Below are 27959 nucleotides of genomic sequence, written 5' to 3'. Positions count from 1 at the left end.
TTTGATAATGGATTCTAGAATTTTCCCCAGTACCGATGTCAGGCTTACTGGTCTATAATTCCCTGTTTTCTCTCTACCTTCCTTTTCAAATAGCGGAGTTACATAAGCTACTCTCCAATCTGCAGGAACTGTTCCGAAGGCTATAGAATCCTGGAAGCTGACCACCAATGCTCCCACTATTTCTAGAGCCACTGATTTCAGTACTCTGGGATGTAGATTATTAGCCTTCAATCCCATCAGTTTCCCCAACACCATTTCTCTACTAATATTGATCTCCTTCAATTTCTCCCTCTCACTAAAACCTGCAGTTCCCAACATTTCTGGTATTATTTGTGTCCTCATTTCTGAAGACAGAATTAAAGTATGTGTTTTGTTGCTCAGACATTTCTTTGTCCTCTATAATGCATTCCCCTGTTTCTGAATGTAAGAGACCTAAAGGGACCTAGAGGAACTTTTGCAGTCAGTTTTTATGTTCCCTGCAAGCTTATTCGCGTACTCTATTTTCCCCTTCTGAATCAATCCCTTGGTCCCTCTTTGCTGAATTCTAAACTGCTCCCAATCCTCAAACCTCTAATTTATCTTCCTTGGATCGAGTACTATCTCTAATTTCCCTTGTAAGGCATGGGTTGGCCACCTTTCCCGTTTTATCTTTGTGCCAGTTAGGAATAAAGAATTGTTGCAGTTCCCCCATGCACTCTTTGAATGTTTGCTATTACCTATCCGCTGCCGTCCCTTTAAGTAACATTCCCCAATCGATCAAAGCCAACTCACACCTCATATCATCGTAGCTTCCTTTATTAAGATTCAGGACTCTAGTCTCAGAATCAACTACTTCACTCCCCATTTTGATGAAAATTTCTAGCATATTATGGTCGCTCATTCCCAAGGGGTGTTGTGCAACTTGATTGCTAATGATTCCGTTCTCATTACACAATACCCAGTCAAGGATGACCTGCTCTCTAGTTGGTTCCTCAATGTATTGATCCAGAAAACCATTCCGTATGCATGCCAGGAATTCCTCCTCTATGGTATTATGGCTAATTTGATTTGCCCTATCTGATCTATATTCAGACTAAAATGCCCATAATTACAGATGTTCCTTTGTCGTGTGTGTCTCTAATTTCCTGTTTAATGCCATTACCAACATCGCTACTACAGTTTGGGAGTCTATATACGACGCACACTTATGTTTCTTGCCCCTTGGTGTTTCTCAGCTCTACCCATACAGATTCCACATCGTCAGAGCTGATATCCTTTCTCACGATTGCGTTAATTTTCTTTAACCAGCACTGCCACTCACCACCTTTTCTTTTTGTCTGTCCTTCCAAAATACTGAATATCCCTAGATTTTCAGTTCCCATTCCTGGTCACAGTGGGCAAAGTAGCAGATGGAATAAAATGTGGAAAAATGTGAGGTTATGCAATTCAGAAGGAAGAATGGAGGCATAGGCTATTTTCTAAATGGGAAAAAGCTTCAGAAGCACAAGGGGACTTGGGAGTCCTAAGGTTAACGTGCAGGTTCAGTTGGCAGTCCCGAAGGCAAATGCAATGTTGGCATTCATGTCGAGAGGGCTCGAATTCAAGAGCAGGGATGTACTTCCGTGGCTGTATAAGGCTCTGGTCAGAGCCCATTTGGAGTATTGTGAGTAGTTTTGGGCCCCGTATCTAAGGAAGGGTGTGCTGGCCTTGAAAAGGGTCCACAGAAGGTTCAAAGAATGATTCCTGGAATAAATAGCTTGTCATATGAGGAACTCTGGGTCTGTACTCATTGGAATTTAGAAGGATGAGGGGGGATCTTATTGAAACTTACAGGATACTGGGAGGCCTAGATAGAGTGGGCGTGGAGAGGATGTTTCCACTATTAGGAAAAATTAGAACTCGAGGCCACTGCCTCAGACTGAAGTGATAATCCTTTAAAACTGAGATGAGGAAGAATTTCTTCAGTAGACGGTGGTGAATCTGTGGAACTCTTTGCCGCATGGAGGACAAATCACTGAGTGTCTTTAAGACAGAGCTAGATAGGTTCTTGATTAATAAAGGGATCAGGGGTTATGGGGAGAAGGCAGGAGAATGGGGATAAGAAACATATCAGCCATGATTAAATGACAGAGCAGACCCGATGGGCCGAATGGCCTAATTCTGCTCCCATGTCTCCATCTGTTTGCGCAATTAGTTCATCCGCTTAATTACGAATGTTCCTCGCATAAAGTAAAAGTTAAAAGGATATAAAGTGCTTAGCACAAATGAAAAGGAAAATAACAGAGGAAAATGACAGAGGAACATACTATGGAAGCACCTCAGGAAAGTGTGCAACAATTGACAGATAACAAGGTCTTAAATTAAAACATGGATATTAAAATTTGAGAGTAGGTTCACCAGAGGCTTCTAAGGCTTCTGAAACAATGTCAGTGAATTAAAAAGTGTACATATCTACTGTACTCCAATATCATCAGTTCTCATCAGCAACTTACCTTGCCACCCCATTTTTGAACATATGTTTGAATGTTGCCCGTCTTATAAAAGGGTATCTAAAATACAAAAACACCTTTTAGCAAACTGTGGGTTAGACATTATTCCAGAATTTCAGTGTTAATGAAACAAACTGCCATGGCAATATGCACTTATGAAAAGCAAAAGTTATGGAGGTCAATTAATATTCAATGTCACTTACACCATCCTTGCTGTAATTTCCCAGGTCCAGGAAGATGGTAGGCAACTGCCCTTGAAAATACCATATGCATGCATCGGCAACTTGATGTTAGGGACTTCACCCTTCCCCTTTTTATTGTTGCTTGATATTCTTATTCTCCAATTTAAGCATCTGCTGAAAGGCTGCTAACAGTTTTGTAAAAAACAATCTTACAACCTTAAATCATGTTGACTCCTCTTACATTCCAAGTTCTTTCATCAAACAAAAGCCTGAATTTTCATGCAGAGAGGCGCTTTCCATCTCAGCAAAAATAGCAGTAGAGGCACAGGTACAGATCTCCCATCCCATACCGCCTTCGCAGGGGTGTGGGAATAGGGCGGGTTCCAAATTGTACAACCGTAGTTCACAGAGGCAACTGCCCACAAGGCCCCGCAAGGTGCCACAGAGCTTTGCTCTTTTCTTGGATTGGTCAATTATTATGGTAGATTCATTCCGAATTTGGCAACCGTCCTTGCCCCCCCCCCCTTCATTTGCGCCTCAAGAAGCACCAGTTTTGGGTGCAGAGCAAGGCCCAGGATGAAGCATTTAAAAAAGTGAAATGGCGTTTGTCCTCTTCGAGGGTGTTGACGCATTTCAATCTTTTGAAGCCATCATTTGCCACATGTGACGCATTGCCCTGTGGGATTGGAGCGGTCCTGTCTCACTTGATGAGTGATGGCCATGAATGTCTGAAGGCCTTTGCCTCCCGGACACTAGTTGCAGCTGAGAGAAAGTACTCCCAAATAGAAAAGGACGATCTGGCGATCGGATTTTGAGTGAAGAGATTCTATCAGTACGTCCATGACCACCTTTTCTTTATCATCACGCATCACAAGCTATTGCTGGGCCTCTTCCATGAAGACAAGGCGATCCCACCAATTGCTTTCATGCGGATTGAGCACTGGGCCTTTTTACTGGTTGTTTACGAATACTCTTTCGGCATTGAGCCGTCTTCCTCCCCAGATCAATTCCGCAAACCCCCCCTACGGCAGGCGAGGTGGTCTCTGCCCTGAATTTTATGGATTCATTGCCTGCCACAGCATCATATTTTTGTGACAGGACACAAACAGACCCCGTCCTTACCAAGGTGCGGCATCTGGTGCTATACGGTGGCCAGCATCGACAACTACCAAGGGAGTTGAAGGCTTTCTCCTCGAAGTTCTTGGAGCTGACCGTAAAAGACAGTATCCTCCTGTGGGTACAAGCGTTGTGTTCTGGTGAAGGCCAGGCAATCATGTTAAAGGAGTTTCACAACGGGCACCCGAGGTGTCCAAAATGAAGATGCTGCTGAAGCGTTCTGCCTGGTGGTCGGGTATGGACACAGATATTGAGACGTCGGCTCATAAGAACATAAGAAATAGGAGCAGGAGTAAGCCATCTGGCCCCTCGAGCCTGCTCCGCCAAACAATGAGATCATGGCTGATCTTTTGTGGACTCAGCTCCACTTTCCCGCCTGAACACCATAACCCTTAATCCCTTTATTCTTCAAAAAAACTATCTATCTTTATCTTAAAAACATTTAATGAAGGAGCCTCAACTGCTTCACTGGGCAAGGAATTCCATAGATTCACACAACCCTTTGGGTGAAGAAGTTCCTCCTAAACTCACCTAAATCTACTTCCCCTTATTTTGAGGCTATGCCCCCTAGTTCTGCTTTCACCCGCCAGTGGAAACAACCTGCCCGCATCTATCCTATCTATTCCCTTAATAATTGTATATGTTTCTATAAGATCCCCCCCCACCGCATCCTTCTAAATTCCAACGAATACAGTCCCAGTCTACTCAACCTCTCCTCGTAATCCAACCCCTTCAGCTCTGGGTTAACCTAGTGAATCTCCTCTGCACACCCTCCAGTGCCAGTATGCCCTTTCTCAGGTAAGGAGACCAAAACTGAACACAGTACTCCAGGTGTGGCCTCATTAACACCTCATACAATTGCAGCATAACCTCTCTAGTCTTAAACGCCAACCCTCTAGCAATGAAGGACAAAACTCCATTTGCCTTCTTAATCACCTATTGCACCTCTAAACCAACTTTTTGCGACTCATGCACTAGCACACCCATGTCTTTCTGCATAGCATCATGTTTTAATATTTTATCATTTAAATAATAATCCATTTTGCTGTTATTCCTACCAAAATGGATAACCTCACATTTGTCAACATTGTATTCCATCTGCCAGATCCTAGCCCATTCATTTAACCTATCGAAATCCCTCTGCAGACTTCTGGTATCCTCTGCACTTATTGCTTTACCACTCATCTTAGTATCATCTGCAAACTTGGACCCCAACTCCAAATCATCTATGTAAATTGTGAACAATTGTGGGCCCAACACTGATCCCTGACGGACACCACTAGCTACTGATTGCCAACCAGAGAAACACTCATTAATCCCCACTCTTTGCTTTCTATTAATTAACCAATCCTCTATCCATGCTACTACTTTACCCTTAATGCCATCCATCTTTATCTTATGCAGCAACCTTTTGTGTGGCACCTTGTCAAAAGCTTTCTGGAAATCCAGATATACCACATCCATTGGCTCCCCGTTATCTACCACACTGGTAATGTCCTCACAAAATTCCACTAAATTAGTTAGGCACGACCTGCCTTTTATGAGCCCATGCTGCGTCTGCCTATTGGGACAATTTCCATCTAGATGCCTCGCTATTTCTTCCTTGATGATAGATTCCAGCATCTTCCCTACTACTGAAGTGAAGCTAACTGGCCTATAATTACCTGCTTTCTGCCTACCTCCTTTTTTAAACAGTGGTGTCACGTTTGCTAATTTCCAATCCGCCAGGACCACCTCAGGGTCTAGTGAATTTTGGCAAATTATCACTAGTGCATTTACAATTTCCCTAGCCATCTCTTTTAGCACTCTGGGATGCATTCCAGCAGGGCCAGGAGACTTGTCTACCTTTAGCCCCATTAGCTTGCCCATCACTACCTCCTTAGTGATAACAATCATCTCAAGGTCCTCATCTGTCATAGCCTCATTTCCATCAGTCACTGGCATGTTATTTGTGTCTGTATTTTAAATTCCACCATATTGTGATCGCTCCTTCCGAGAGGATCCCTAACTATGAGATCATTACTCAATCCTGTTTCATTACACAGGACCATATCTAGGACCACTTGTTCCCTCGTAGATTCCATTACATACTGTTCTAGGAAACTATCGCGCATACATTCTATAAACTCCTCCTCAAGGCTGCCTTGACCGACCTGGTTAAACCAATCGACATGTCGATTAAAATCCCCCAGTATAACTGCTGTACCATTTCTACATGCATCAGTTATTTCTTTGTTTATTGCCTGCCTGATTTCCATCTAAATGGATTCAACCTTATCCTCCATAGCACCGATTTCATCCCTTACTATTGCCCGGATGACATCCTTAAATAACAGAGCTACACCACCTCCCTTACCATCAACTCTGTCCTTCCGAATAGTTTGATACCCTTGGATATTTAACTCCCAGTCGTGACCATCCTTTAACCATGTTTCAGTAATGGCCACTAAATCAGTCATTCACGATGATTTGCGCCATCAACTCATTTACCTTATTCTGAATATTACGAGCATTCAGGTAAAGTACACTTGTGTTGGCTTTTATACCTCTGTTTTGAATCTTAACACCTTGATCAGTCACCTCTCCTAAGTTATTTTTCCTCTTAACTTTTCTCCTAATTTTCCTTGTCGTTGAACCCATATCTACATGTCACAACCTGCCGCGTCGCTTTCCATTTATGTTTTTCTTCCTGTTTTATTCCTTTTAGTATTACTGGGCGTATTCACTGAGCTCCCCTCAGTCACTGTACCTTGTACTATCGCCCTTTTTGATTTTTGACTATGGCTTCTCTGCCTTACACTTTCCCCCTTACTGCCTTTTGTTTCTGTCCCTGTTTTACTACCTTCCGACTTCCTGTATCGGTTCCCATCCCCTTGCCACATTAGTTTAAACACTCTCCAACCGCTCTAGCAAATAGCCCCTCTAGGACATCAGTTCCAGTCCTGCCCAGGTGTAACCCGTCCAGTTTGTACAGGTCCCACCTCCCCCAGAACTGGTCCCAATGCCCCAGGAATCTGAAACCCTCCCTCTGACATCATCCCTTCAGCCACTTATTCATCCTATATATCCTGTCATTTCTTCTCTGACTAGCACGTGGCACCGGTAGTAATCCTGTGATCACTACCTTCGAGGTCCGATTTCTTAACTTCCTTCCTAGCTCCCTGTATTCTGCTTTTAGGACCTCATCCCTTTTTTTTACCTATGTTGTTTGTACCGATGTGGACCACGACCACTGGCTGTTCACCCTTCCCCTCCAGAATGTCCTGTACCCGCTCCGTGACATCCTTGACTCTAGCACCAGGGAGGCAACATACCATCCTGGAGTCGCGTTTGCGGCCACAGAAATGCCTGTCAATTCCCCTTACAATTGAATCCCCTATAACTATTGTACTGTCACACTTATCACCCCTCCCCTCTGCAGCAGAACCAACCGTGGTGCCACGAGTTTGGCTGTTGCTGTTTTCCCCTGAGAGGCCATTCCCCTCAACAGTATCCAAAGCGGTATATCTGTTCTGCAGGGGAATGGCCACAGGAGATTCCTGCACTACCTGCCTTGCTCTCTTGCTCTGTCTGGTGGTCACCCATTCCCTTCCTGCCTGCGGAGTCTGAGCCTGCGGTGTGACCACCTCTCTATATGTGCCATCCACGATGCTCTCCGACTCGCGGATGCTCCACAGTGTCTCCAGCCGCCGCTCCAGCTCTGAAACTCGAGCTTCCAGGAGCTGAAACTGAAACTTCCTGCACACATGCTGACCCTGGGGACTGGAACTGTCCCCAGCCTGCCACATGGAGCAAGAGGAGCAGACCACACCTTGGAGCTGTCCTGCCATGATTTATTCCTTTAAATTAAACTTTTGAAATTAAACTTTAGAAGGATGTTTTTGTGTTGGATTATATCCAATCTCCTGTATACTATTTAATTAGCTTTATCCCTGAGTATTTATCTTGCTTGATCTAACAACAAATTAAATAGTTATTTAATTAAAATTAAAAGTTATTTAAATCAACTTAAAAATAGTAATTTAAATCAACCCAAAATAGTTATTTAAGTGAGATTAAAAAATTTTAAAATAGTAATTCAAATCAACTTAAAAATAGTAATTTATATCAAATTAAAACTAGTAACTCCACAAATATTCAAATTTAGCCCAGTCTGCCTTTCAGCCAATCAGGTCACAGTCTCCTGTGATGTCACTTTACCGGGTTTTTTTCAATTTTGAAATAAACAAACAGACAAGCAGCTGTCCTACCTGCAGCAGTGTCCCACGCAGGTCCGCTCCTCTCTGCTCAGCCCCGAGCCTGGCTCTGCCTTTATCCTCTCCCCAGCAACAGTGTCCCGTGCAGGTCCGCTCCTCTCTGATCCCGGAAGGTAAGTGAAGGCCTTGAGCCTGCCGCTGTCTTTATCCTCTCCCCTGCAGCAGTGTCCCGCGCAGGTCTGCTCCTCTCTGCTCCCGGAAGGTAAGTCTCAACAGGGCTCCATCTGTCAAGAGCACCAGAAGATCCCCATGGCTGTACCCCTACACCCTTAGGGGTGGCTGGGGTACCTTCCGGCTCGCGTACACGCAAATTCCATCTAGGTTCAATGTTTCCTCGTCCTGGTGGATGCCCACTCCAAGTGGCTGGAGGTCCACAAGATGGCAACGATCACCTCCCAGGTGGCCGTTGAGTGACTGCGCATTTCTGTTTTCGCCCATGGAATCCCGGATGTGCTCATAACAGATAATCGGGCCTCTCTCACGAGTGAAGAATTTATTATTTTCATGAAAGGCAATGGGATTCGGCATGGATGCACTACCCCGTACCATCGAGCATCAAATGGCTTGGCAGAGAGGGCAGTGCAGATGGTTAAACGGGGGCTAAAGAAGCAGACTTTGGGCTCGATGGACACCAGGTTAGCACGTTTTTTATTCTTGTACAGGACCATGTCATACGCAATAACTGGGGTGGGCCCTGCTTAGGTACTCATGGGTCATCGGCTGCGTACCCGACTGGTTTGATTCGCCCAGACATCGGCGTGCTGTAACCAGGAGTTGCAAGGGCGTTGCCCAATTCAAAGTCAACCTCTTTGACGCTTCGCACCTAACAACGCGGTATTCGTTGGTAACTTCACCGACGGCGCTTGCTGGCTCTCTGGGATTGTCGTCCGTCAAATGGGTCTCTTACCAAGTTTGGGTCCGGGGCAAACTCATCACTTGTGGAGATTGGTCCTTCTTGAGGTTCCTCGGAAGACCTTCATCCTCCAATTCTATTGCCGAACCAGCCTGCTGTGACGCCTCCAGTCTATGTCAATGCCTGACGTTGTATCTTCAGATTCAAACATGGAGGTGCAGATGTCTGAGGATGCAGATTCAACTGTTCAGCCGCCTCCTGCCAATCGTTCACCAGTGTTCCTGCTGCATATGACATTCCTCTGCGAGGTTGCCGACTGATCCAGCACATCAGGTGCGCGGCAATTTACAGGAGCCAAAGAGAGTCTGATGTCTTCCACCTGTTCCTCCTACTCCTCCTCATCGGCCGTCGAGAAGGTCCTCGGACTTACACTTAAGTAATGGGGATGGAATGTAATATCCCACATGGGACTTATGGAGTGGGAATGATAATCCTCCCCGTGGTTCTCGTGGAGTACAAGCTGAGGGGTAGGGGACCTCCATTTTGCATTGTATAAAAGGTCAGCCAGTAAGGCACCAAGAAAAGACCCGATAGGGGTCTACCAGGAGTTGTATATAACGTGGAGTTGTATATAACGTAACTGTAAATAAACCAAAGTTCTTTATTTTACTCAGTGTGGACTCTCCATGACCTTATTAAAGCTGCAATTATGTTGCTACCATCCAGAGATCTGATTAGACCCCAGTTGGCAGTCCCCCCATCCCTGGTCCAGTCCTCTAACATTCCCAACACCTTATCCTTTTTCCACGACACTTTCCCATGCAATCTCAGGACATGTAACACCTGCCCCTTTACCTCCTCTGCCCTCACTGTCCAAAACACTCCTTCCAGGTGAAGCACCACTTTACTTGTACTTCTTTCAATTTAATATACTGCATTCACTGTTCAGAATGTAATTGTTTCTACATTGGGAGACCAAAAGTAGACTGGGTGACCTCTTTGCGGAACACCCCCGCTCAGTACCCAAGCTTAAAACCACGATCTTCGGTTTGCTTGCCAATCTAATTCACCACCTTGCTCACATGCTCACATTTCTGACCTCCACCATTGAAGCCAAACACACCTCATTTTCCGATTAGGCACTTTACAGCTTTCGGGACTCAATACTGAGTTCACAACTTCAGACCATGAACTCTGTCCTCCATTTTGATTTGTTTGTTTGTCAAGTGCCAGTCTAACTTGTTTTCATGTCTTTGTTTTCAAACAGAGCTGTCCTTTATCCTGCCATCACCATTTACTCTGGGCCAATGTTGTTTCTTTATTCCATTACCACTTCCCTCGTCTTTTTACATTATACCTTTGTCACATAATCTCCTCTGCCCTCTAACCCATCCGACTGTCCACCCTTTTACAGTAGATGTTGCCAGTCCTGCTTAGTTTTTTCAGCACTTTGTTTTCATAACAAGTGCACGCTACAAGCAAATTTATAGATACCCACAAAAATCTATGGGGGGAATTCTCACAATACATTTTTTACAAAAATTATACTTTATTATAAAAAATTCGTAAAATTACATTTAATAACAATTCAAATTGGACATTACCAAAAGTGCAATAGGGTTCATTTCTTTCCCCTTTTAGCATTCTGAGGTGCCTCAATACAATTACAACATACATTACATGGCAAAGGTACCACCCTAAGGGCTTTGCAAAGTTACCAGCCCTTGGTAATACTACGATAGGTGGAATACCAGAATACTGATGCATCAGTTTGCTGGTGGACCTGAGTACAGAACAAGTATCGTGCAACAACAGAAGATGGAAAAATCTGAACCAAAGTCAGCAATTCAGAATGTAAGGGAAGGAGATTGTAAGGAGGAAAAAAGGTGCAGTGAAACTTTAGCAGGTGTATTTTGGACAATAATTGGAAGCTTTCAAAAAAATGCAAGATTGTAATGAGAGTCACAACATTCATATTTGGATCATAGATTTTTTTTTTACAGCGCAGGAGTAGGCCATTTGGCCCATCGAGTCTGCACCGGCCCTTGGAAAAAGCACCCTACTTAAGCCCACGTCTCCAACCTACCCCCGTAACCCAGTAGCCCCACCTAAGGGTGGGGTTTGGACACAAAGGAGCAATATAACATGGCAAATCCACCTAACCTGCACATCTTTGGACTGTGGGAGCACCCAGAGGAAACCATGCAGATATGGGGAGGAAAGCAAATTATTGCGGATGCTGGAATCTGAAACCAAAAAGAAAATGCAGGAAAATCTCAGCAGGTCTGGCAGCATCTGTAGGGAAAGAAAAGAGCTAACGTTTCGAGTTCAGTGACTCTTTGTCAAAGCTAACAGACAGAGAAAGTGGGAAATATTTATACTGTGGAGTGAGAATGAAAGATGAGTCATAGCCACAGAAACCCATGGAAACCGGGTGCTAATGGCCACAGAAACCAAGGGGAAAGAGTGCCCATGGCAGTCGCCAGAGAGAACAAAAGATGTGAAAGGCCAAACAGCAGAGAAACTGACATCAGAGGGTAAACTCTGACAGATGTAGATGTGGGGGAGGGGAAGGGGGAAGCAAAGTGGAGAAAGGTGGATAAGATGATGGGGGGTGTTTAATATATATTAAGAAAGAAAGAAATGGTAAAAGACAGTTAAAATGAAATGGGATAAAAGCAAATGGATCCAGGTGGGTAATGGGACAGGTGTTACACCTTCTGCGATTGCATGGGAAGGTGCCATGGGTGATGGGAGAGGTACTGGGTATGGTGGAGGAGTGGACTAGATTGTCTCGAAAGGAACGGTCTCTGTGGAATGCTGACTGAGGGAGTGAAGGGAAGATGTGTTTGGTGGTGGTATCATGCTGAAGTTGGCGAAAATGGCGGAGGATTATGCTTTGCATACGGAGGCTGGTGGGATGAAATGTGAGAAGGAGGGGGACTCTATCCTTGTTCTGGAAGGGAGGGGAGGGGGCGAGGGTACTGGCGCGGGAGATGGACTGCACATTGTTGAGGGCCCTGTCAACAACTGTAGGTGGGAAATCACGGTTGAGGAAGAAGGAACACATTTTCAAAGCACCATTTTGGAAAGTGGCATCATTGGAACAAATGCGACGGAGGCGAAGGAGTTGAGAGAAAGGGATGGAGTCCTTACAGGGTGTAGGGTGCGAAGATAGCTGTGGGAGTCAGTGGGCGTGTAGTGGATATTAGTAGATAGTCTATTGCCGGAGATGGAGATAGAAAGATCAAGGAAGGGAAGGGAAGTGTCTGAGATGGACCAGGTGAAAGTGATGGAGGGGTGGAAACTGGAAGCGAAGTTGATGAATTTTTCCAGGTCCGGGCGAGGGCATGATGCGGCACCAAAATAGTCATCAATGTATCGGTAAAGGAGTTGTGGGAGGGGACCCGGGTAGGTCTGGAACAAGGAATGTTCCACATACCCCATAAAAAGGCAAGCGTAGCAAGGACCCATGCGTGTACCCATTGCTACACCTATGATTTGGAGAAAGTGGGATGAGTTAAAGGAGAAGTTGTTGAGAAATAGATCGAGTTCAGCCAGGCGGAGGAGAGTGGTGGTGGATGGGACTTGTCCGGGCCTCTTTTCGAGAAAGAAGCGAAGAGCTCTCAGGCCATCCTGGTGTGGTATGGAGGTGTGGAGAGATTGCACATCCATGGTGAATAGAATGCGGTTAGGGCCCGCGAACTGGAAGCTGTCAATATGACGCAGGGTATCAGAGGAATCCCGGATGTAGGTGGGGAAGGAATGGACCAGAGGAGTGAGGATGGGGTCAAGATAAGAGGAAATAAGTTCGGTGGGGCAGGAGCATGCTGACACAATGAGCCTGCCGGGACAGTCCTTTTTGTGGATTTTGGGAAGTAGATAAAAGCGGGCGGTCCGGGGTTAAAGACACGTGGAGAAAGTGGAAACTCCACAGGTCACCCAAGGCTAGAATTGAACCCACGTCCCTGGAGCGTTGAGGTGGCAGTGCTAACCACTGTGCCACCAAGCCGTCCATTATGTTAAGACAAGACATCATTCAGGTACCCACATAGGCATACTTGCTGAGATTGTGAAATATTTTGTCCAGGGGATAAATACGGTTTGCATTCACATGAGTCAGCACCTTCTGCCAATTATCCTTTATTCTGGCCTAAGAGGCATCGCCATCGACAAGAAAGAGAAATTCCCTCCTCATCCAAGCGCTCCTACTAAAACTCTTGCAACTGTATTAAAAATGTGGGCACCACCACAGTTCTCATGATTGCTGGTTGACATGGTTGCAGTTCTTATTCAGCTTTTTATAACAGTGCACCCTTTAAACTGCTTCAAAATTTGAAGTCCTGCAACTTGTCCACTAATGGACAAACTGACAATCAGTCCTATCTCATGCGTGACATGTTTAAATCAAGCTTAACTCAAACACGGGAAGGTTCAGTATTCATTAGCTCAACCAACTCCTGTTTATCTCCACCCACAAGAATACATTCAGTCCCATTGCCTTTTGGAAACAAAGGAGAGACTGGAAAAAATTACTCTTTTCAACTTGTATTTATGTTGCACCTTTAACATAGCAAAGTGTCTCGAGGTGCTTCAGAGGTGCAAGATTAATAACTAAAATTCTTCATTTTCAATATATGTACTTTGTTATCAACTTCAATTTTTCTATTTGATATAATCAAGTTATCAAATTTCAGTTACCAAATGTCAGCTTTATCATTTTATTCTACATTTTAATCCATTTATGTAATTACTTCACATCTCCTGCATAGAATATGGTGATTTAAAATCCATTAACAGTGTTATATTAACATTATACTCACTGGCATTATCAGTATAATTTCTTTATATTCTCCTGGAGCAGCAACAACTTCTGGATAAAGAAATAGCAGTTCCCTGTATCAATAAAAAGGAGTTAATTTCCTGAGTACCTTGTCACTGTTTTTGAGAAAATGGTAACTTAAAAGAGTGCAGATGATTTATCCAATGATAAATGTGTATGTATCTTGCATTTCATAACTACAGTTCAACTGTAACGGTAAAAAGCTACTGGAAACCACACTTTACAATACAGCCAATCGTATGGTAATCCACAAAGAAGTAAACAACTTGAAATAATTTGTGTGAGATATCTCAGCAGAATCTGGGAACTGCTACATTTTACAAAGCAGTGAAAATCTTTAAAACAAACTCGTCAGCTACTGTTACATTTTAATAGTGCATTTGAGACATTTTTCCATCATTGGTCAAATCAAGAAATATAAACGGTCTGACTTAATTGTTTCAACACCAGCAGAGATGTTTTTTCTTCTGAACCTTGTGATCGATTGCCAGAATAGTCTTCTTCTTACTAATGTGTGGGAGAATTTACCAGATGTGAATGAGAGTGGGTGTGGGGCGGTGGGTGCAAGAAAGAAGCAGCAGATCTAGCTGGAGTGTCTCCCAAATCAGAATTGTAAAATTAAAAGCACGTACGTACTGTCAATTTCACAGGATTGTTTGGCTATAACCCTGAGTTAAAGGTACACTACAAAATAGCAGTCTTGGCAATACTTTGCACCACCATGCAAAAGAACTTTGGTGAAACCCTCCTTGGAATGGTATTTTACATTCTTCTTTGAACAACAACTAGCATTGCAGTAAAACGCTCTGGGGCGCTAAACAAGAAAATCATCAATACAAAAAAATGACATTCTTTGCCTCTGAGCTATACGGCAAAATCAGGAGATGACACAAAAGCTTATCAAAGACGTTAGGATTTTAGAAACATCTTAAAAAGAGAACTGGAAAGACAAAATTCCAGAGTTTAAAGCCAAGACAGCTGAAAGCACAGCGGTCAATATCGGAATGATTAAATTCGGGAATGTGCAGGAGATTAGAATTGGAGGAGCGCAGAGATCCCGGAAGCTTGTATGGCTGGAGGTTACACAGAAAAGGTCATGCAGGGAGTTGAAAACAAGAATGAGGATTTTGAAATTGAGGCACCGATGGATGGAAGCCACTGAAGGTTGGCAAGCATAGGGGTCATGGGTAAAATGAGATTTGGAAGGACAAGCAGCAACAGAATAAAAAATAGTTTACAAGGAGTGGAAAGAAACTAACAGGAAAGCAGACTCTTGTAAGGCACCCCAAACTCCCTTCTGGTTCTTCTTTATCAGTATGTGTGTGTGGGGGGGAGGGATGGTTAACAGAGTGGCCAAGTTGGAGTTGAATTTCCCTTAATAATTCACCAGCCCCAAAAAGAACCAAAGTTCAGTGGCATTCCTCGGAGTTGGGGTCTCTTTTATGGCCTGAACATTCTCCTCCACAGGTGTACGCCATCCCACTCAACCTTGTACCCCAAGTATGTCAATTCCTTCGCTCTGAACACACACTTGCTCCTCTTCAGCCAGGTGCCCACTTGGGAGAACTGTCTGAGCACTTCCTGAAAGTTATCCATGTGCTCCTTATCGGTGACACCCATGATGAGCATGTCATCTAAGTATACGGCTACCTTTGCCAGACCCTCCATCACTCATTGAAAGAGTGCTGAACTGATGACACCCAAAACGGGTGTACTCAAATAACCCTCTATGCGTTTATAGTTGCGTATTTCCTGGGTGAAGTTCCACCTGCAAAGAGGCATGGTTCACATCGAGCTTTGTAAAGGAACACCCTCCAGCCAGTTTCACGTATAAATCTTGCACCCTGGGCATCGGGTAATGGTCCAGGCGCAAATCCCTGTTCATGTAAGCTTGTAATCCTCGTAGAGCCAGACAAGCTTGTCCAGTTTGATAACCAGTACCACGGGTGCGGCCCACTCTACAAACCGGACTAGGCGTATGACTCATAGATACTTTAGGCGCTGTAGTTCGGTGTCAACTTTGGGGGCTAAGGCGTAGGGAACAGGCCTTGAGCTTCTGGGTTCAGATAAATATGAGCCTAGGCCCCCTTTATTCTGCCCAGACCCTCCTGGAACACTTCAGGGTATGTATGCGCAGTACGCTTCTGGTGCCCATCCGGAAAGTTGGTTGTCTGTCAAAATGGAGGACTCATAACCAGTCACACCCTAGCAGGTCATGGACCCAGTACCACAATCAAGAGAAGCCTGATCAACAGCTGTCGTTTGTCATAGGAGTCGTGATAGTCCTCACAATGCTCAACGGTATAGGTTGCCAACCTCACCTTGGTGTCTCATAATGTTAGTGGTAAGGTCCCTCCACGAAGCTGGCAAAATAATTCATAATGGAGACAGCAGCTCCCGTATCCATCTCCATCACTAAAGGATGCCCATTCATTGCAATGTGACCTTGATCGCACGACCTTCGGGCCGTGATGCAGTTCATTTCATTTAGTCTTCCTCTGGAGGGGTGACGTGCAAGGCCCTGGCTCGTGATGACCTTGGCGGCTGCCCTGGATAGTGTTCTCTTCACCGATTCTGGTGGCTCTGACCACCACGTACTCTCCATCCACACATCTGGCAATGTGGTCGGCCCCCCCCTTCGTCCTCAAGGGAGATATCCCATAGATCTGTAGTGGCTCTTGAGTGCTGGTCCCGAATGCGGAATTACTCCTTGCGTTGCCTCTTGGGAGGTGATCGGGCCAGCATGGCACTGCCCCATGATGCTGCGGAAGTCTGATATGGAGGGCGCGCTGTAGCTATCTGACATGGCCACTTCCAACTAAGCACAGAGCAACTCGCAAAGACTGATGGGTAAAATGGACAAGCCAAGCGTCAGGCAAGTTCTGAGCCTGAAATGCATATTCGTCAGCAAAGTCCAGACGGCATCGAAACCCCGTCCCATTAGCATGTTAATCAGGCCGATTAGCAGGTGATGGCCCATCTCCCACAACACAAAGGACTCCCCCAACACTCCAGCTACCGGGACAGTCCCAGACATTTTGGCGCCACTCCCTGTCGAAGGGAAACACAAAGAACAGGATCAACGACTGCTTGAGACACGCCCAGTCATCCAGAACCCGCCCACGTATTGGCTAAGGAACCGAACGGAGTGATCAGGGATCACCCAATTAGTAAGGCCCAAATCGAAGGACCGCCCAAAAGAGCGCGAAAGCCCCCAAGTCTAAAGGAAGAGTTCGCCATATGCTCGCTCTCTTTTGGCATTGGTACCCCGTCACGGCCATTGCCAACTGCAGCAACACCAAAAGCAAGTTTGTGTTCAACGCCCACTACCAGAAGGACGAGCCCAGCCAAGCAGCATAGAACATAGAACATTACAGCGCAGTACAGGCCCTTCAGCCCTCGATGTTGCGCTGACCTGTGAAACCACTCTAAAGCCCATCTACACTATTCCCTTATCGTCCATATGTCTATCCAATGACCATTTGAATACCCTCAGTGTTGGTGAGTCCACTACTGTTGCAGGCAGGGCATTCCACACCCTTACTACTCTCTGAGTAAAGAACCTACCTCTGACGTCTGTCTTATATCTATCTCCCCTCAATTTAAAGCTATGTCCCCTCGTGCTAGACATCACCACCCAAGGAAAAAGGCTCTCACTGTCCACCCTATCCAATCCTCTGATCATCTTGTATGCCTCAATTAAGTCACCTCTTAACCTTCTTCTCTCTAACGAAAACAGCCTCAAGTCCCTCAGCCTTTCCTCATAAGATCTTCCCTCCATACCAGGCAACATTCTGGTAAATCTCCTCTGCACCCTTTCCAATGCTTCCACATCCTTCCTATAATGCGGTGACCAGAATTGCACGCAATACTCCAAATGCGGCCGCACCAGAGTTTTGTACAGCTGCAACATGACCTCATGGCTCCGAAACTCGATCCCTCTACCAATAAAAGCAGTTACCACTTCGAACCCAAGAGATCCTGAATAGCGGCCACTGTTTCCTGACCTAAACCGGGTGCCCGAAGTTAAGTACAGGTTGTCTTAGTAATAGGTGTAGTTAACTACTAGTGTTTAGGTTGCATGATTGATTGTCTGTAAATAAAGTACCCTTGACCTTGAACTAACTAACTGATGTTTGGCTCTTTGATCGATAGCCGGTTGCAACTTGTGGTGGTATCATTCGATACCTGGTGACTCTAAGCATTCGGACAGAGACAATATAGAAAAAAGGTAAATTCACTGACTGCCCGAATTGGAACAGAGCCAGAGTAAAGAGCATAGTAAAGAGAAAACGGACAACAGCGCCAAACTATGGACCCCATAGTCCATGGACCTCTGAAACTCATGTACCCCTTTCTCTGCTTTCAAGGCGATAGTGACAACTCGATGGCCCATTTCAAGTCTAACATAGGCTCCGCCAACAGCTTCCTTTGCGTGGGTGGCTGTGTTACCTATTCCACAAACAAGCCTATCCCTGAACATTTCCGATAAGAACAGCCCAAACCCGCAGTGCTCTGTCAGTCGCCTAAGGCTGGTCAAAAAGTCAGTGACCAACTCACCCGGAGACTGTGCAGCTGTATTGAACCTGTGACGTTGCATTATAACGGAAGGTTTCGGATCATAATGTTCAACCACTAGTGCAACCAACTCACCGAATGATTTGGAGTCCGGTGTAGTTGGGTTTCATAGATTTCATAGAATTTACAGTGCAGAAGGAGGCCATTGTGCCCATAGAGTCTGCACCGGCCCTTGGAAAGAGCACTGTACCCAAGCCCACACCTTCACCCTATCCCCATAACCCAGGAACCCCACCCAACCTTTTTGGGCACTCAGGGCAATTTATCGTGGCCAATCCACCTAACCTGCACATCTTTGGACTGTAGGAGGAAATCGGAGCACCCGGAAGAAACCCACGCATACACGGGGAGAACGTGCAGACTCCGCACAGTGACCCAAGCCGGGAATCGAACCTGGGACCCTGGAGCTGTGAAGCAATTGTGCTAACCACTCTGCTACTGTGCTGCCCTTATGTAAGGGTATGTAAGACTCTTTATAATTCCAAAAGTCAAGGCCCCACAAGCAGTCAGGAGAATCACGTTTTGGTGGTCTTCCCCTCAGATACTGTTGGCCTGAAAGAAGTACTTCATAAATTATGTGTATTGGCTCCAATCTTCCAGGCCTGCATCAAAGGCCTCTAGCTTACCAAAAGCAGCATTTTCAAACTTTATATCCTCACGTATCTGCACAGTGGTCGTCTAGGCTGGGCATTTTAACAAGCAAGTCTCCATTGTTTCCGTCGCCAGTTTAATGACCAAGAAAGCCAGCGGCAGGAAGCAAAAGATTTATTTTACTTTTAACAATAATCTATCCACGGCAGATCTACAATCACAGTCCCCATTGGCGCCTCGTGGGGGTTATCTCAAGTAAGAAAGAAATATATATAAAAATGTCAGAGCAATGTAAAAACAAAACAGTAACAGTAGAAGGCTTCTATTATTCTAATATCGACTGGTGAAAAAGATAGTTAAAAAGGGAAAGAAAAGTGAAGAAATATATATATTTTAAAGCAATGAGGAATGAGGCGGAGAAGGATCTAATTCTGGGACTGAATAAGACCAGTGGACTGTGTTTCAATGGAAGAACATCTGGGAAATAGTGATCAAAATATAATTAGGTTCAAAGTAGGTATGGAACGCAAAAATAAAAAATGAAATACCCACCTAATAATTAGTGATTGAGCAATGGCGGGACTTCAAGACAGAGATAGCTCAGATACAAGCCTATTATGTTCCTATAAAGACGAATATAAAGCATCTAAAGTTTGAGCTCCTTGGACAAAAAAGGGATTAGAGTTTAAACAAAATAGGAAAGGAAGTGCATGATAATTGTCAAGTACTGAATACAATCAAGAACCAGCAGGAATATAGAGGAATCTGGAAAAGGATGCAAGAAGGACAAAGTGAGAGTGCTCTGTTTATTTGCAACAAAACTTGGTATACAAGACACTCACAACAATTAGTCTGGAAACTGCAATTTGATCATGTCTTCTGGTGTAATAAAGCCATTTTTACGCATAGAGTAAGGCCATTCAGCCCATGTTGACTCTCCGTAGTGCAAACCAGTCAGTCTCATTCCCCTGCTCGATCCCCGTAGCGCTGCAAGTTTCCAGCCAATGTCCCAGACTTCAAGTGCCCATCCAAATACCTTTTGAAATCACTGATCTTCTCCAGACTCATAGGCCACAAGTTCCAGGTCATCACCACTCACTTTGTAAAAATAAAATCTTCCTCATACCAACCAAACCTGCATAGCTTTCCCAAAACCTTAAATATGTGTCCCCCAAGTCCCTGTACCAACAGCTAATGGGAACAGCTTTTTTTTACCCACCTTATCCAAGTACATCGTAATCTCTAACAAATATCCCCTTAATCTCCTTTGCTTCAAGGAGAACAAACCCAGCTTCTCCAACTTAACTTTGCAACTAACATCAGCCAGCTCTGGACATCTGATAAATCTCCTCTGCACCCCCTCAAAGACCCTCACATTCTTCCTGAAGTGTGGTCACCAGAAATAGAACCAATACTCTAGTTACGGCATAACCAGAGCTTTATGAAGGTTCAGAAAACGTTTCCTTCTTTTGTATTTAATACATCTATTTATGAAACACAAGATCTTGTATATTTTGTTCGCCACTCTCTCATGTCCCAGTGAGTGGAGGATGGTGACACTGTGATATTTTTACTGGACCAGTAATCCAGAGACCCAGGCTAAGGTTCTGCGGATATGGATTCAGATGCCGCCATGGCACCTGGTTGAATTCAAATTCAATTAATTACTAAATCTGGAATTAAGAGCTAATCTCAGTAATGGCGACTATGAACCTATTGCATTGTCATTAAAACCCATCTGGTCCGCTAATTTCCTTTAGTAAATCTGCTGGTAGTTACCTGGTCTGGCCTGCATGTCTCTCCAGACTCACAGCAGTGTGGTTGACTCTTAACTACTCTCTGAAATGGTTGAGCAAGTCATTCAGTTGTGCAAATCACTACAGTAAATTTTTAAAAATTGGATGGATCACTTGCATGAACCGAGGCACCACACACTGCCTAGTCAACCCTGCAAAGTCTTCTTTATTAACATTTACCAGTGGCTTGTGCCAAAATTTGCAGAGTCCTCCCAAAGACTAGACAAGCAGCAGCCTCACCGAATCGGGCCTTTCAGCCAATGTCCCAGACTCCTCCATCAACAGCCCTGGATATGTCCTATCCCACCAGCAGGAGAGAATCAGCAGAGGTGGCAGCAGAGTGGTGTGCAATCTGGAGGGAGTTGCCTTGGGAGTGCTCTGGACCCCAGAAATTCTCACAGCATCAGGTCAATTATGTGCTGATTACTATCTACCAGGTTCCCTCGGGGGAAAACCGTCCACTGGTTGGAGTCATACCTGGCACAAAGGAAGATGGTTGCAGTGGTTGGAGGTCAAACTCCAGGAAATCACTGTAGGAGTTCCTCAGGGTAGTGTCCTAGGCCCAACTATCTTCAGCTGCTTCATCAATGACCTCCCTTCCATCATAAAGTTAGAAGTGGGGATGTTTGCGGATGACTGCACAATGTTCAGCACCATTCGTGACTCCTCAGAAAATGAAGCAGTCCATGCCTAAATGCAGCAAGACCTTGACAATATCAGGCTTGGGCTGGTAAGTGACAAGTTACAATCACGCTACACAAGTGCCAGGCAATGACAATCTCCGACAAGAGAATATCTAACCACCACCCTTTGACATTCAATGGCATTACCATTGCTGAATCCCCCACAATCATCCTGGAGGATTACCATTGATCAGAAACTGAATTGGACGAGCCACATTAATACTGTGGCTACCAAGGCAGGTCAAAGACTAGGAATCTTACGGCGAGCAACGCACCTCCTGACCCTCCAAAGCCTGTCCACCATCTACAAGGTACAAGTCAGGAGTGTAACGGAATACTCTTCACTTGCCTGGATGAGTGCAGCTCCAACAACACTAAAGAAGCTTGACTGCATCTAGGACAATGCACCGCTTGATTGCTCCCCTTCCACAAACATTCAAACTCTCTACCACCAACGAACAGTGGCAGCCATGTGGATATCTACAAGATGCACTGCAGTAACTCACCAAGGTTCTGTCGACAATACCTTCCAAACCCAACACCACTACCATCTAGAAGGACAAGAACAGCAAATACCTGGGTACCCCACCATCTGGAGGTTCCCCTCCATGTCACTCACCACCCTGTCTTGGAAATATATCACCTGTAGTGATCTTTACATGGGTATGTACAGAAGGGGCTGATGGGAAATGGAAAGACCACTAGGGGACAGCACTGGTGGGTATTAAGGGGGAAGCAAGCAGCCCTCAAGGTTCTTTGGATGATTAAACTGTGATGAGAAAAGGCAGAGATTTAGCTCAGGGCTACTAGTGTGGTCAGGCCTAGTTGTAGCGTATAGAAAAGTTGGAACCTTTCTACTAGTACAGTTCTTAAAGTAAGAGCTCACGCAGTTATTTAAGTTGTGTTACTCAATAAACTTTATGTAAAACTTCTGGACGACTTCGAGCCTTCTTCCGAAAGCCTTTGCTGTAACTGAATTGAGTAGTACATGTTACCTGCCATACAGGAAACAAAACATCGCCGTTCCTTCACTGACACTGGGAACTTCCTCCCTAACAGCACAGTGGGTGTACCTACACCTCAAGGGCTGCAGCGGTTCAAGAAGGCAACTTACCACCACCTTCTGGTGATGGGAAATAAATGCTGGCCTAACCAGCGCTGCCCACATCCCGTAAATGAATTTTTAAAAAATGAATCAGTACTCCCCCAAGTTGAACACCACTTGGAAGGAGCACTGAGTTGCAAGGGTACAGAATGTATTCAGCTTGGGATACTTCATTGGACATCTCCAAGAATGGCTTGGGAGCACCATTACTAACCAAGCGTTGAAGACTGATCTGCCAGACTGGGCCAACAGAGAACAAAATCTATTCACCAATCTGTCACAGACTGGTTGGGGTCACACCTAGCACAAAGGAGGATGGTTGCAGTTGTTGGAGGCCAATCATTGCAGCCCAGGACATCACTGCATGAGTTCTTCAGGGTAGCATCACAGGTCCAACCATTATCAGCTGCTTCATCAATGACCTTTCATACATCATAATTTCAGAAATGGGGATGTTCTCTTATAGCACAATGTTCTGTACCACTCATGACTTAACAAATACTGAAGCAATGTGTGTCCATATGGAGCAAGATATGACCAATATTCAGGCTTCAGATTCTAAGTGGTATTATGGGCCAGGGTTTAGAAAACTCCAAAGTATATCATGGAGTTCACCTGACCATCGACGTTTGATAGATTTTGGTTATGGGGAGCACAAGGGTCCACTCTCCAAGTGTTATGCAACAGAGACCTTAAGTATTTTTAAAACAAAACAATGTTTATTCTCTGAACCCAGTTAACATTTTATAAACACACAATAAACATCTTATACTAACACACGTAACCCCAGATACAATACTCTATAGGTATCCCTTAATAACTTTCCTAGCAACATCCATAAGTTAAACCTTTTTTAAATAAAGACAGCAGGTTTAAATTCTCTACAGGAACAGGTATTACTTTGAATACCTTACCAGCCCAAGTGAGCTGAAGACATTCTTTAGCTTGTAGAGAGATCAGAACATCTTCTTGCTTTGAATGCAGCGCTCCAACAGCGAAAACAAAACCAAAAACAGAGCCACAAAGCAGCTTTTCAGCTCAAAACAAAAGTAAAAGACAGAAAGACAGCCCAGCTCAACGCACACACTGACATCACTACAGCTATTTGATAAACACCCATTTCTTAAAGGTACATCCACATGACAGTGGTAAATAATATTAGCGCCGCATAAATACCAGGCAATGAGCATCTTCAACAAGTGAGAATCTAACCATCTCCCCTTGGCTTTCAACAGCGTTACCATTGCTGACTCCTCCACCATAATAATCCTGGAGATTACCAAATTGGATCAGCCATATAAATATTGTGGCTACAAAAGCAAGTGAGGCTTGGAATTCTGGAGCGAGTTACTCACCTCCTCACTTCCCAAAGTTTGTCCACCATCTACAATGCACAAGTCAGGAGTGAGCTGGAACACTTTCCATTTGCCTGGATGAGTACAACTTTAACAATACACAAGAAGCTTAACAGAATCCAGGACAGAGAAGCCAGCTTGGTCGGCAGCCCATTCACTACCTTAAAGATTCACCTCCTCCACAACCAATGTTCTTGCGTTCAACACAGCAACTTCTAAACCCGCAATCTCTACTACCTAGAAGGACAAGAGCAGACACCACCTGCAGATTCCCATTCAAGCTACACACCGTCACGACTTGAAGCTGTGGGTGCAATTTAACGGAAATGAAACAGACTCCCGTGTCAGGCGCATTTAGCCGGGTGTTCCCCAGCATTTGCAGCACCAAGAACGACCCCACTATTAAACGGGACTCTGCTTTATCTTTGTATCTAGGCAAGAACATCCCGCTGAGGACACACTTAGGCTCATTTCCTGCATTCACGAGCTCTGCCTACCAGTGCAGGAAGAGAAAAATGGCACCCCGATCTCTAGACCCCCTCACCGTGACTTCTGGACCAATGCACCAATTAGCGGGTCATCAAGCCCACCCCCCTGATCTCATTAGGGCAGGGCGCACCCAGACCCAGTCCCCAGCATAGGCAAGATGCCACCTGAGCACTGTCAGCCTGGCAGTGCCCCTCCCAGTGCCACCTGGACACCCTGGCATTGCCTGGGTGGCATCGGGGGTGCCAGAGTACTACGCTGCCCAGTGCCTGATCACACAGGCACTCCCAATTGCCTGGGAGACTTCCCCCAAGTGCCAGTATGCCTGATCCACAATTGTAGAAACCAGGGCTAAATGGTGCCCTTCGGGGTCTCCAAGTCAAGGCCATTAGATCCCGGGCGCTGGGTAGATCTGCCGTAGACATATTCAAGTGAGACTAACTACTCACTTGATTATGAAAATTTGATCCCGACCTCTATCGAGATCTCACAAGACAAGGCATGACGACACTGGTAAATCTTGCGAGAGGCCTCTTGAGTCGGGCGCGATGTGGCCAATAGATCATCCCGTGTAACACTGTTCCTTCACCGTTACTGGATCAAAATAACACCATATGAATTGCAGAGGCTTCCCACCACCTTCACGAGGATGATTAGGAATGAGCAACATATTCTTGCTTTCCAGTTTCACTCACATGCCATGAAAAAATAAATAACCTTCAAAAATCTATGTACGTGCCGCCCCAGGTCCTTCTGTCCTTGCAAATTACTTTTGTTGAAGTTTTGTCTGCACTTCAGCCCCAGGCTCCTGATCTACAGGCACCCGGTGCGGACAGAGGCAAGGAAGGAGGAAGACCTCCTTGTGAACCTGCTCCTGGGCCTAGTCAAACTTGCCATCATGTGGAGGTGCCGACGTTGGATTAGGGTGGGCACAGTGAGAAGTCTTAGAACACCAGGTTAAAGTCCAACAGGTTTGTTTCGACTCGCTAGCTTTTGGAGCGCAGTTCCTTCCTCAGGTGAATGAGGACCTTCCATTCACCTGAGAAAGGAGCTGCACTCCGAACACTAGTGATTCGAAACAAATCTGTTGGACTTTAACCTGGTGTTGTAAAACTTGCCATTCACCGGCTCCATACATCGGGCGATCAAGGGGGTCATCCGGCCCAACTGTCTGCCCCTCCACCGCAGCTACATTTGCAGTTGGGTGTCCCTGGAGAGGGAGCATGCAGTATTTCACTGGCACCCCTTGAGACCTTCTCTGCCCATTGAGGACCGCAGAGGCTTGGGTGTCTTATTGATCCCGTTAATCGCATTTAGGTTTGATGTTTTAAGTTCATTTGGAATTCGCTTTTTCTTTAAGGCAATTTCCCTTCAAGGGACAGTTCCTTTAATTTGTCACTCAGTTTATTTGATTTACTTTACTTGGTTATCTATGTTGATCAAAAAAATTGGGTAAGAAAATTCCAAATATTAACGATACTCAGAGGAAATTCCTCATCTCCATCTTAAATAGGAGCCCCATTGTTTTTAAACTGCCCCCCCCCCTCCCGGGTTCTATTTATCCCACAAGAGGAAACATTCAGCATTTACCCGATGACGCCCCATTTAGCATGACTCACTGTTTTCTTTCCTCAGGCCAATTGTTTTACCCAAGCTGACATTATGTTCATGGAATAGGAATGTTAATCTTTTTCGCCAGCCTTCTGTGTGGCATTTTATCAAACACTTTAAAATGCATACGGACAATCACCATTGCTTTCCCTTCATTAACCTTCCCTGTTACTCATCAAACAATTCAATTTGATTTGTCAAGCACGATTTGGCTTTTGGAAATCAGTGCCCTGAATTAACTCAAATCTTTCCAAGTGCCTGTTGATTTTTTCCCCTAATTATTGCTTCTTTCGAGTATCTCAATGTTCTCTGTAATATGTAATTTAACCCAGTCATTATTAGGCAGACTCCATAGCTCCCAGGCTGGAGTTGAGCACTGCTGTGGTATTATCAGGTATTGCAGCACCCGAGAGGCTGAAGTCCATTGGTTACCATTGGCTGTATAGTATGTAGCTCCGCCCTGATAGGCGGGGTATAAGAGTCGGTGCCATCCCAGCAGCCCTCATTCTGTACCTGAGCTGCTGGGGAACAGTTCTAGTCTATTAAAGCCTTCAGTTATGCTTTAACCTCGTCATTGCAGTTATTGATCGTGCATCAATTGCTAAGGAATTTTGTAGAATAGTGATATAGTAGGATGTACAAAGTATGCTGCCATCACATTGTGAAGATCCTCTGAGCTAGGACCCTACAATTTTAATCGTGGGTACCCTTGACTGGTAAAACAAAATACTTAATATTCTTATTTCCTCAGAGTTTTTTTTATTCTGGAAGTGATAATAATTCTCTAATTCAGAATGAAAGGCTCAAGAGTAAGACTACAACTTTAAATTGCAAACAACCATTAAAACAAGAAATGGCAAACAAAGTGCAAGTATGACTTCCAGGTCTCAGGTGTGGCTACAAAGCAGGAAGATGGTAAAGATTTGCCAGTGGGAGTAGGGTCAGTGATTATTTATAAGTTGTATCACTTGTTTTGCAAAAGCATACCAATGGTAGGGCATGAAGACAATATATATGGCATCTGGAAGTCATTTTGAGATTGCACATGTCCCAGAACTCCAGAGAAATGACTGGATTGGAAACCAGAAGTGGAGGCTGCCAAGGATGCTTTCTTGCTGTTTTGCTGCCTGTCTTGCCCACAGCATGAAACTTTTTGCTATCTGCAGTATGGAGCCTAGAACCTGAAGTTGCTGCAGTCATATTGGTCTCTGAAGTTTCTTGCTGCTTGAACCCTGATACCTTTGGTTATGCTTTGTGGTTAACTTCAATAGTAATTTGCAGTATTGTAGATTGCTGCTATAATTATTAATGTCAATAGTAATTCATAGTTGTGTGTTGATAGAAATTAACCTTTAGGATTAAATTGTGAATAAACTGCTGCTTAAATCACAGTAGTGCAACTATTCGAAAGCCACAAATCAGTACTATAACTAAACCAGCGACATAATACAGGCACGTCATGTGCCACTGTTGACTTGATTTCAGTACTAAGTGAAATATGAGCATCTTCAAAACAATAAGCTCCAACATGCTTCCATAGTCAGTACTGTGATGAATGTAAATACAGTTAATTCACCAGTTATGTTCTATGTTTGTAAATACAGTTAATTCACCAGTTGTGTTCTATGTTATTAATCCTGTGGGTTTTATCTGTGAGCCATTCTATGGCTTCACCCACAGGGGGAGATGTTGGAGGAGGTTGGAGCATGTACGGGCTCAGCCCATGGCTCCGCCCCTTTGAAGGAGTATAAGAGTAGCTGGCCTGTGGGACTGTCCTCAGTATGTACCAGTCGCAGGCAGGCAAAGTTGATAGTTAATTAAAACCACTGTTTTACTCCGACACGAGTCCTTGAGTGAATTGATGGTCGCATCAATTTAATTAACTATCTGAACAAAAACTATTATGGAGTCAGCCCTCAAACCTGACAGACTGGAGCTCGATCCACAGGCCGTGGAGGCGAAGGAAATTTTTTCGCACTGGCTGCGGTGTTTCAAGGCCTACCTTGCCGCGTCGTCGACACCATCCGTCACGGACG

The 27959-nt window shown here is 44.8% G+C and overlaps 1 protein-coding gene across 3 annotated transcripts in view; it reads right to left on the bottom strand.

Moving 5' to 3' along the window:
* Nucleotides 1–27959, bottom strand: part of c11h18orf63 (chromosome 11 C18orf63 homolog) — a 153832-nt gene that overhangs the window by 110615 nt on the left and 15258 nt on the right. For all 3 annotated transcript variants that reach the window (XM_072467166.1, XM_072467165.1, XM_072467167.1), the window contains exons 3-4: nt 13699–13771; nt 2472–2528 (exon numbers count right to left, since the gene is read on the bottom strand). In XM_072467166.1, coding sequence (XP_072323267.1) covers nt 2472–2528; nt 13699–13771 — 130 coding nt within the window. The remainder of the gene's footprint in view (nt 1–2471; nt 2529–13698; nt 13772–27959) is intronic.

This window comes from Scyliorhinus torazame, chromosome 11 (assembly GCF_047496885.1).
Source record: "Scyliorhinus torazame isolate Kashiwa2021f chromosome 11, sScyTor2.1, whole genome shotgun sequence".
Taxonomy (NCBI): domain Eukaryota; kingdom Metazoa; phylum Chordata; class Chondrichthyes; order Carcharhiniformes; family Scyliorhinidae; genus Scyliorhinus; species Scyliorhinus torazame.
This window is presented reverse-complemented; position numbering and strand designations above follow the sequence as displayed.